Source organism: Cyprinus carpio, chromosome A11 (genome assembly GCF_018340385.1).
Source record: "Cyprinus carpio isolate SPL01 chromosome A11, ASM1834038v1, whole genome shotgun sequence".
Taxonomy (NCBI): domain Eukaryota; kingdom Metazoa; phylum Chordata; class Actinopteri; order Cypriniformes; family Cyprinidae; genus Cyprinus; species Cyprinus carpio.
In genome coordinates, this window is record NC_056582.1 from 6,695,135 (window position 1) to 6,707,336 (window position 12,202).

Consider the following 12,202-nt stretch of genomic DNA (forward strand, 5'->3'; position numbering starts at 1 on the left):
ATCTCACCTCGTGTTAAAAGAGAAACGGCAAACAGAGGCTTTGCTCTCAAGTATAAAAGATGAAAGGATATCTGTATAAGCCTCATCTGGCCTTGTAAGATTCCATGTTATTTCAAAGTCTTCTTAAGGTTTGTGACCATATGGTGTAAGACACTGTAACGATAAAAGCAATATTTTAACCAGAAATAGACAGATAATGCATATTTAACTTGACAAACAAAAACAAGACTGTACCAAATTTCAGTGTAAATCATTTGTAAAACTGTATGTTGCATAATTCGTAAATAATTCAGAATTCCGCTTGTTTATCTTGAATGGGGCTCAATATGCTGTACTATTGTGTACCTGACTGTCCTACATTCAGCCAGCACAGTCCTGACAATAAATAATGTTTGTCCACTTGAAATTCATAGAAACATGCAAGACAATGACACATTAACTATAATTGTGAGCAATTGTAAAAAAAAAAATTAGTTGTACGTGTTTGTACAATGCAGTATTGTGGTCATGAGAGTTTGTTAGTCACAATGGATGATTAATGGCTAGTCTTTCAGCTATTGGCCAGTCAAGTAATGATTTTGACTATTTTGTATTGTGTAGTCTTTATATTTTGTATCATGGTACTTTAATTAGCATTCTGATAGTATGTTGTGTTTTAGCTGGTAGCTAAGGTTTGCATGGCAAAACCTTCAAAAACGTTGCATTTTCGGTTCATTAGCTTTTAAAGCACATCACTTTTAAAAGAATGTCTTTGACAGCTGTATCATGTCTTGCGTCGTTTAAGTGTGTCACCATCAGCATTGTGTGGTTTTGAGCTAAAAATGAGTTACTTTACAAATACCCCAGTGATCTCTGTCTAGCCATTTTTGAACAAAGAACGCATTTTATATAAACGCACCACAAAGAAACCCATAGATATGGGTCAGGTAAACCAGAAACCAGGCTGATTATTCCAGGCTAGTTGATTTTGAAAATGTTAGTAAATTTAAATTGCTTTTAAATGTTGTGACACATTGCTACTGTATATACAGCCACCCGAGGCCAGCATGAAAGACCATTGGTACAGTTGATGGGACACTGCTGCTCATTGTTACAAAAGCTTATCATTTGCATGTGTTTTTAAGCCTTGCGAATTTAAACATGCAAGAGATTTTAAAGCATTTGAGCACAAGAGGATGCAAAAGAACTCAACTGAGTACTTGCACTTGTAACGGAGGCCAGCGAGTAGGTGCTGTGCAGGTAAACCTCACTCCCCTGATCTCAAGAGGCACACTAGCGACTGACGCTAGTGGCTGCAGTCATTTAGCCTCCTTGTTAATGCGTCCGCCTCCCAATGCCGGAGACCCGGGTTGGAGGCCCACTCGGAGCAAATACGAGGTGTGGCAGGGAGGACCTGAGAGAGAGGTGTTACATTGGTGCCGTGACCCAGATGGGAGTGAGGTTTAGGGGGCTGAGTGTAACGGAGGCCAGCGAGTAGGTGCTGTGCAGGTAAACCTCACTCCCCTGATCTCAAGAGACGCACTAGCGACAGACGCTAGTGGCTGTAGTCATTTAGCCTCCTTGTTAGTGCGTCTGCCTCCCATGCCGGAGACCCGGGTTCGAGGCCCACTCGGAGCGAGTACGAGGTGTGGCGGTGAGGACCCGGGAGAGAGGGGTTACACACGCTGTGTCCGATGCGCACACAGAGTATAATTATACGGGATCCATGCATTGTGTCTTAAAGTGGCCGCGCCTAATTTACTAGCTGTTGTCGGTGTCCTTGATGTTAATCTAAGAAAAAAGAGAAAATCACTCACTGCTCTTGCCTGACTAACTTTTGTAGTTTTAACAATAATTAATCTATATTTAATTTATGCAGCAAAGACAATGCAATGCTATTTTACATGATTATTCCGTTTCTGTACATGAACACCTACAAACTTGAAAAAAACTTAAATCATTGTGTCATTTGTGTCTTTGCTCTATTCATTTATTTGTGCAATTTACACAATTTCAAACAGGACCCATGGGTACACCAGGGCCCCGCAAACCCCACCTAGAGCCCTGATGAGGCTAATGGGCAAAAATCGTATAGTTTAAACCATTTATGACATGCTATGAAAACATTTACATGACTGTACATATAGTGAACTTATGTATAATCACTGAAAAATGTGTAATAATAGCCCAGATTTTGTCAGAAGTGTGAGTCACCATCTGTACCCAAATCAGAGCCCGTCAGATCAAAACTGCAGGAAGTGATACGTGTAACGGTCACAGCTCAGCAAGCTTTCTACAGGAAGACACAGTCCCTTCCGTAGAGCCGTAAACGCTGTCCACAGAAGCTTACTGCTCTCATTTGACACCTCTTATAGTTCTTTTGTTCCCTTTCGTCTCTGGGTGATTTTGTTTAAAAGGAAACACTGCTGAGGCAGATATAAGTGAGTCTATGGAGGAAGACAGTTGTCCTTCACTCCCCATTTTTCTTGCTCCTTTGTTCTTCATCAAAGCAGGAAGTAGGTCACGGAGACTGACAGACGGAGCTCTGGGGCGCTATAAGAGCCAATCGATGCTCAGTCAGTCTACTGCATTTGCAACATCTGGAGCATAGGTGGACATCACACACACATCTTGCAGTTTGTCCCAAGAATGCCCTGTTGCTGTGGTTAGCCATAAGGGATTACTCATCCATCAGACTCCAACGTGTCTTTTAAGCAGTGACGCATACACACACACAGATGTGTGACCCAGAACAGCACTGTTGCTGTGATTTCCCACCAGGGATTACTTAACCTTCATACCCATGATGCACAGTCATTGCATAAACACACGCACACAAATCTGTCCCGGATTACTACTGCACTAAGAATTGTACACAATAAGATGCATGCTTTTGTAGCCGGTGCCCAATCCCAATAAGCTGTTTACAAGCGCGGTTTTGGCATATGAGGGATTAATAGATGAGGATTGTGATTCAGAGATTATTCAAGAGCACCATATTGATCTCAGAGTGGAACACAAAAGCATAGGAAATAAATCTGACTCTGGTGTATTGGTGCTGGAATATAAGATTTGACGATGCTATTGAAGGTTTCCATTGGGGTGGGTTACGGATGTTCAAAATATTTGATATATATCAACAAAATTTATAATATGTATCGATATAGAGATAATTTATGTCATGATGTAGATATTTTTGCTGGTTTTAATGATATCAAAATTTTTGATACCACTGAAATTTGAAAAAATATAAAACAGCAATGCTGTTATGAATTTGACAAATAACATGTGACTCAAACTTTTTGAGTATCATCCTGGAAAGATAGTGATGCTACTGGTGCTGAGGAGGGAAAAATACTGAAGCTAATTTGATTAAAAAAAAAAAAATCTTAATCAAAACCTTAGTAAGAAGAATGAATGAATGAATGAATGAATGAATGAATGAATGAATGAATGAATGAATGAAGATATCCAATCCTTTTATTTATGAAACATTTTACCTGTTTTACCTTAATCCTCAAAATATGTCTCCAAAATATTGTTTCTCAATGGTTAAGCCTCAAGCTCACACACATAGCCTGTGCTTCCTCTCACAGTGTTTTAGTTTGAAGTGATCCATCAGATGACTTCCTATTCCACAGGATTTGGGATAAGGTAACGAGGACAGTGTGTGGGTTCAGCTGAACGTTCAGTGTTTTTAGAAAGCAGGGGAGAGATGGAGGAAGAAGGTTAGTGAGGCATAGCAGAGGCAAAAATAAGACAGCCAGTCGGTCATGTTTTCAGCCTTTGATCAGCCTGTGAGCTAAAATAACATTCCTCTGAGTCGCTAGTTTAGAAGGAGGGAAAGAGACTACGGGCATCTTGGGAGATGACTTATTGAAAAATAAGAGACAGTTATAAAAACATACTGAACTCTCTCTCTTTCTCTCTCAGCTGGAAGCGTTCTACTCCATCTTCACCACAGAACAGCAGGATCATGTTAAATCCGTGGAATATCTGCGTAACAACTTCCGCCCACTTCAGAGTCTGGACAACCGAGAGGTCTTCAAATCTGGCGTCAAAGACGCTTGGCTGCCTGACTTGACTGACAGCCTGGGAAACCCGTACGGTACCGAGGCTTCCAAAGGTGGGCGGGCTCTTCTGACAGCTGATTGGTTGGCAGCTTCTGTCAAACCAGATGTTTGTATATAATGGCTGTGCATCACGTATCCTGTATTCAAAATCTCTAGACTCTTTTTAGATACCAGTTTAGAATCAGATTTCCCTCATTAGTGCCTGCTCATAATTCATCACATAATGCAAGAGCGAACACGTGTGTGTCAGTGTCTGTGAGTGCGTGTGTGTAATGAGAGTGAGTAGGTGGCATATGGTGCCGTCCTCTGCTATTGTGTCATTAGGCGCTCTGTCTTTACTTGCCTATTTTCTCGCTCATTTCTCTGCTCTGTGTGGCAGCCGTGCTTGCAGGAAATGCACAGGACTGCAGCTTTTCAAGGACACACTGTTTTTCTCACCTCTATCTATACACCACAGATCAGCTCCACATGCTTTACCTCTACTGGTGTCCAAAAGACAGCTGCTTTGGTTTATGTTGAGGTTATTTGGACACAGATGGTTGAACCATTCAGACATACACACACATTTGATTTTACAAACACACCATTTGCATAGTACCCATAAACAAATATTAATATGAAGTTTAGTAGATTTTATGTACTTATGAAGTTTATGTAGATTTGCATTAAGCTGAGGGTTTGCATTTCCTATATATATATATATATATATATATATATATATATATATATATATATATATATATATATATATATATATGAATGTACTACCAGTAAAAAAAAAAAAAAATGTTTTTTTTTAACATTTATTTATTTATTTATTTATTTATTTATTTATTTAAATTTATTTATTTATTTGTTTGTTTGTTTGTTTGTTTGTTTGTTTATGGCTAGGATAATAATTTTATTCAACTATTCAACAGGGATGTCTGTTGATCATATTTGATTATAATCAAAAGTGACTTTGCATTGTTACAAAGAAATGCTATTCTTTTGAACTTTATATTCATCAGAATCCTGAAAAAAAAGTATCAGATTCCACAAACATTCCTTCAAAAACATTAAACATTCTTACCTTAAATATTATTAATATTTATACTGAATTATTGAATCTATTGACCACCCTAGTTCTGTCATGCAAATATGTTTAGTTTTTACATTCTGATCAAATTTTGACCGCTATTGCAAGCCTAAATTTTGATATCCTGCCATATCATGACATTTAGAAAAACACAGAGACTTTTTCCTGCTGTAAACTCTAGTTCGTATTAGCCCTTTCCATCACTGTTTACAATGTAAACTTCCTGCTTTCTTGCTGCCTAGCAACCTTGTAAAAATGCTTTTAATGACGCTATCTGCGCCACTTTTCACGTGGAGATCACAGCTTGTGTTGAGAGGGGCATTGAAGCCCTGACGTAGGTCATGTGACAGGGATTTAACCCTAACAAACTAACAAATATCCTTACTGTCATTTTTACATCCCTTTATGAAGCCGTTTTCCTCATGGAAGCATTTGATTCACACAAATTGGCAAACAAAAATACATTACACCCACTACCTTTCATTATAGACAAAGGTTTTTTACCCCATATACACAAAAACATTCATCCTACACACTCTTTTTCTGTACTATATCGAGCATAATATCTGGAGGGCTTTAAGAGATATTGATTGGCACTGGCATTGTACTACAGTAGCTCCTCTCATTTACAATTCTCTCACGTGTTCATAAAATCTTGCCTGGTGATCCATCTCATTCCCCACAGCTCGAATACAGATCACAGTACACAAATGACAAGTCAAAAAGACCAAGCCATCCTCATCGTCTTGGTCAGGGTAAAGAGGCGACATCTACACCTGGCCAGACTCTGTTCTAACCTTGCGTGTGTGTGTGTGTGTGTGTGTGTGTGTATATTTGTTTATGTATATATATATATATATATATATTTTTTTTTTTTTTTTTTTTTTGCCACACATTGTCCCTCATGCATAATTGCATTAGCATAAAACAACAACCAGAAAATTTGACACCACTGTGGCCAATGTGTGTTGGAGAAAAACATTATTTCATAATGTGTTTTTCCCCCGCTATCAATTGCTTTGCTTCAATGAAAAGTTAGGCTTTTTTATTTATTTATTTTGTATATTTTTTAATTTATTAATTTATTTAAAAATTATTATTAGTTTTTTTTTTTGTTTGTTTGTTTGTTTGTTTTTTAATGAACGATCCAAAGGATAAACAAAGCTGATTTATTTCCACAGGCTTCTTTGCTCATTTTTACCAAGGTGCTAATAATTCTGTATGTATTTATGCATTTTTGTCATATTATGTAAAATATGTGGAAAATATCATGTAATTAATGTGTATTTAGGATACATAAAATGCTACAATAGCTTATAAATTAGTGTGCCAAAATAACCTTAGCGAGACAAAGTAATTGACCAATTTATTCTAAAGCTATTTGACATTTTCGCCACATATGGAGATACCACTTGTCTTGTGGTGGAAATAACATTTTAAGCATTTTTTTTTTTTTTTTTTTTTTGAATAAATTGTCTGACTATTTTGTGTTGCTAGGACTAATTCCATAACTATTATTGTATGTCGGTTCAGGGAAGGAAAAACAAAAATGTCACAAATTTTAATAATAGACAAATTAAAAGTTCTCAAAAGTACCAGTAGCTGAAGAAGCACAAAGAGCTGACCAGCCCTCTCTCTCCATTTAATTCTCTTTGTCCAACTAGCCTGTTAATGTGGATTCAAATATCTCTTGGATTGCCGGAACTGCTCCGATCCTCCTAAACAGCTGGGAAATATTATGAAATACTGTAATACGAAGAGAGAAATGCTTCTCTTATCGCTCCCTGGATATATGTTTAATTTCAGCACCATGCAAAATTGATTGTGGACGCCGTATGCTGTCGTCGAAGAACAGAAAGTATAGAATAACGAAAAAAGGATGAAAGGGTGGAGTAATAGTGTGATAGAGGCTGAAAACAGAAGCATATCAATGTTGCCTGCAGGCTGGAGCTGAACTTTTTGTCAAAACACACGCCAGATCATAGCTGAACTTTCCTTCACAGTCGGCAAAACAGCCAAATCAGTTTTATCAGAATATACAGACTTTGGCACAGCACACTGTGAGTGTGTCCAGCTGGGAAATGCGTCCCGGCATGTGTGTGTGTGTGTGTGTGTGTGTGTGTGTGTGTGTGTGTGTGTGTGTGTGTGTGTGTGTGTGCGTGTGTGAACTGTTCCTTTAAACTTGTCTTATGTGTCAACTTGTTCGAAACAGCAAGGTTAACGGAGTGTTTGCACTTTCTGTCTCTCTCTAATTTGACTTCTGCTCCCACCTTCTCTCCTTTCCTGCTATATCCTTCCATTAATCTCACTCTCCATGGTCAACAAGCTGGAGGGCCAAAGATGGCCTTTTTATTAAACTCTTCTCTTCATCTCATAAGAGACCTGCACTCTCGCACAGCAACCTCTGCGACTGTGTTTCTGAGTGGGGCGAGAGAGTATGGACGGGTTATATAGTATAGTGCTCCACAGATATGTGGATGGAGAAGATGTTATGATCAGGCTTTTCTTGTGAAGATTTCTTCGAATTCTGTTGAACCTATTTAAATCTATCATTTAAAGGGGTGCTATTATGCTTTTTCACTTTTTCAACTCTAGTTAGTCTATAATGTTTCTGTTTGAGCATAAAAGAGACCTGCAAAGTTACAAAGCTCAAAGTCCAATTCAAAAGAAGATATTTTATTTAACAGAAATCACTTTTCAAAAACTACAACAAACGACTTATTTGGACTACAACGCATATTTTCCGGGATTTGTCGATATCACGAATATCGACGAATGGGACGAGACCTGGTAGAGCTGCACTAAAGAAGGCAACGAGTGTTATCACTATATTGGAGACATCCTAGCTTTCCCAAGGCAGATGAACTTAGAGTGGTTATAATCAACCTTTAAATCGCACTCAAATTGATTTGATTTTGACTCAATGTTTACACTGAAGCTTGCAAGCGGCTATGATAAGGGGCATGACATTTCCCAACAAGGTGCCAAGTGAAGCCAATCAAAACACACTGGCCCAGCTAACCAATCACAGCACATTTCGTATTTCATTTGATACAGGAACTATTCAAGCCGTTCATGTCAGACTGGGGAGAGAGATGTTATAATAATGTAAAATATGTGAAAAATAATATGTGAAAAGTAAAGCTGCGGGCTCCTTGATCGCCCCCTGGTGGCTGGCTGCAGTACAGGTCATAAACCCCGTCCTCTCCATGTAAATGAAAGGCACATAAGTCAAAATAAAAAAATTAATTTCGCTTCAAATACAATTTTCCCAAAGTTTTTGGTCATTTGAGGTAGTTGTTATCACGCTGATATATGTTCAATTGTTAATTTTTGTGATAAGTTTGATTTTAGTTAGTAATTTGATGCTATAAAAACAGGGCATGTCGTTACAGTTGATTGGGTCTGTGGGAGTTTGATGCCATGGCTCCACCTCACGACACTACTGCGCAGACTCTGGCTCCAAACGAATCTCTACTGCACAGACTCTGGCTCCATATGACGTCATTTACTCAAGATGGCAGAGGCCATACTGAGATGTTTTGGCTTTACTTTTCTATAGTGGAACGAACAGGAGACACGTCGTCCATCTTTTTTTACAGTCTATGGTTTAACTCCACTTCCTGTTAAGTGTAATATGGACATGCTACTAAATCGCAAAATATACTATTTACGTGATTTTTACGTGACATAATAAAGACGCAACACCAACAACAAACTACTAGAGATGTGACAACAATAGCCATCCACGTTGACAAGCAATTTTGAAGAAAACCAATAACCAATAAAAGCTACGTTTTTGTGAAAAGTTGTTTGAAAACAAGATTTACCACGATATGCAGGTGTCAGAATCAGAAAGTTGTGCAGCGCTTTATACAGTAAGTGTACATAAAATATCTGTATTTTGTGTTTTCTGTAAACATCACCTACTATCAGAGGGTGATTCATATTTCACATTTTCATGCCAAACATTCCTGTTGGTGTAAACAGTCCTTAAGAGTCCCATATATTACTGTTCCTGCATCCCAATTTGTATACTTACGATATGCGGTAAAATTATGTCCTTTGCGTGTATCTGGAAAGTTCATACTTTTGAGTAAGTAGTGAAACACTTTGCTGGTTTTGTGACAAACTCACTTGTTACACTGTTTGTGTTAGGTTCGCATAGGTTTAAAATTTATTATAGCTTAACTTTTAGGTTTATACATTAAAAAGTGATGCAACAGCATTCCTAACTTTACAAAAGGTGAAAAGAGAACATCTTAAATTCAACTTTCATTGTGCAAAGAGTTGTGGACAGTATTATTAGTACTAATACCTTTATCATACTCTATTCAGTGTACCATGATTTGAGACACACTGCTTTTAATCTTGAATATAATTTAGCATGAATAGTATGCAAATTGGGATGTTCACAAACTTTTGAACATTATTTCCCCATAAACTCTTTCCAGAGGAGGCTTTTGAAATGTCTGTAAGGTGTTATTTAAAGGACAAACTTCCATCCTCAAAGGTCACAGTCATGTTTGTGTGCTATAATCATAAATGCAAGCCATCTGTGTGAAAGTCAGGGCAGGCATCACTATATTCTTTATGCAGTATGATTACGACTGTAGTCACTATTACTTCTCCCATGATTAGAGCTAATAGAGGCTTCAGCATGAGGAGTGATGGCAGAATTAGTTTAATTAGCATTATTTTGGATGTAATGGCTCCCCTGTGGCTATGAGAGGGAATGCTTGTGTGTGTGTGTGTGTGTGTGTGTGTGTGTGTGTGTGTGTGTGTGTGTGTGTGTGTGTGTGTGTGTGTGTGTGTGTGTGTGTGTGTGTGTGTGTGTGTGTGTGTGTGTGTGTGTGTGTGTGTGTGTGTGTGTGTGTGCTTGCCTGTGTTGCAAATGAGTGCACTCATTTTAGGAAGACCAAAACTAAAGAAAATTTAGGGCTTCTTCTGTCAGATTTCTCTATGAATAGAAGCGCACCCCTACGCACGCTGTCAGCCGCCAGAAACTGTGGCACGCTCCGTGATTAAACACCTTCTGCTGGGGAGATTAACAGCAACTTGGATGCTGCTGGTGTTTACAGAGGGCATGACACAATTCAGGACACGTGAAAGCCGAGTAGATGTAGTCAGTAGTCTAACAGAGCCATCTAGTGGCTTTGGGATCTAAGGGCACCAACGGAGCTCAAGGTTGGAGTGGTGGAAAAGAGGTAAACACACGTTTTTGTCATTTTTGTCTTTCACACAGCATGCAGCAGTGCCCCGATCAACATGAACGTCCAGCACATGAACAAGACAGCGCTAGTCGTTCGATGGTCCCGTCCGGAGATCACCTACGATCCGCCCATCATCAGCTACCTCATTTCCTACAGCTGGACCAGAAACGATGAGTCATACGAGGAGACGTACGTCAAAGGGAGTGATCAGAAACTGGTGAGGACTTGTTTGGTTTTAACTAGTGAGGTTTTAGCGTGTATAATGGTCATCAATAATACAATATATCACAAATGATAAGATATTTGTCTTATACTTTAAAAAAATAAATAAATCTCAAATAACATTCCCAACACACTGAACTTCTGTAGTGTGGACATATTTCCAAGTTAGACTGAATTGATTAACAATAGTAGTGAGGGGTTGTGTGTGCTCTTTGTGTTTTTATCGATCATCTATATGACAATATCTCCCCAAAAATGATAAAATATCCCTCTTTTACCTCTAAAGACAGCTTGAAATAGCATTCGCAACATTTGTAACTTTCATAATGTGACACATTTCCTGGTTAAACTGGTGAAAGTTTAGATTAGGGAACACTATTCACTACTTACTAGCATGCATATTGCTAGCATATAAGCAGTACTTATAAAGCACATATTAATGCCTTATTCTGCATGACCATATTCTAGATCCCTAAACCCTACCCAATACCCAAACATAATTAGTGTACTACAGCAACAACCCTACTTACTATCCATAAGCAGCACATTAGGAGTTCACTGAGAGGAAATCTCTTAGTTAACAGTGAATATGTGTTCCCTAATCTATACTGTGTGTGTGTGTGTGTGTGTGTGTGTGTGTGTGTGTGTGTGTGTGTGTGTGTGTGTGTGTGTGTGTGTGTATATATATATATATATATATATATATATTCATTTAATTATTAAATAGTAAAAGGGATCTCTTCTTGTTTTTAAGTAATAAACATTTCACGTTTCAAATTTGTGGCAGTCTGTTCTTGGAAAACAGACTGGCTGTTAAAGTCTGGAATGTGGGGATGTTGTTATCATGTCTGTAAACCCCCAGCTCATCGATAATATCCTGTAATCTCTCCTCTGCTAGAGCCTCAGATCCATGTTTGCAGAAGCGCAGTAAGTGTGACTGTGAATAAAGACTGTATTTTAGGTCGTCAGCAGGGTGTCGCAGCAGTAGACGCTGACCTTGGGGCCCACCATTTGAAAATACTAATGGACTAAAACTGTTTAAGAGGTGGAGATGTATTTTAGACTCATTTCTCTTGACTTTCTATCGAGCACACTCAGTGGGGTGTAACATTTATAACAGGCTGGGATTTCTGATTCACAAGTCTGTAGGGAGTCGTGAGGTGACAAAACAGTACAAAGAAATGAAGTCATTATTGTTCATTTTGATCCCAAACATTGTGGTGTGCGGTTTGAAAATGGCATTGCATCCCATCCCGGATTATCATCAGAGCTGCCCCATTCCCTCCTTTCCCAAATTCCTTGTTCCTCCCTTTTTCTTTTCTTTTAAGTTCCTCATTTCCATTTTTACTTCCTCTCTTGTCCCAAGACGCTGCTATCTGGGTCAAATTAGCGGCCGGAGTTTTTACTCCTCTTCATTTATAATAACCCAACACCATAGAGTAATATTTGGGTTGGGGTATTTTACAGAATGAAATAGAGTCAAACTCGTATAAATCAGAGAGGTGTTGGTGTGGAGAGGAACTGACGCCATTTACTTAGCGTAAGATTTACAAATCTCTCAAGCCCACAGCACTTTTCAGCAGACCCCGGGGAGGTGAAGTGAGTTATGATAATGGCTATTGCTCATACACTTAGAA

At 38.5% G+C, this 12,202-nt stretch overlaps 1 protein-coding gene across 2 annotated transcripts in view; it reads left to right on the forward strand.

Moving 5' to 3' along the window:
• Window positions 1–12,202, forward strand: part of LOC109098792 (receptor-type tyrosine-protein phosphatase gamma-like) — a 233,825-nt gene that overhangs the window by 188,337 nt on the left and 33,286 nt on the right. For both annotated transcript variants that reach the window (XM_042766063.1, XM_042766062.1), the window contains exons 8-9: window positions 3,913–4,105; window positions 10,376–10,560. In XM_042766063.1, coding sequence (XP_042621997.1) covers window positions 3,913–4,105; window positions 10,376–10,560 — 378 coding nt within the window. The remainder of the gene's footprint in view (window positions 1–3,912; window positions 4,106–10,375; window positions 10,561–12,202) is intronic.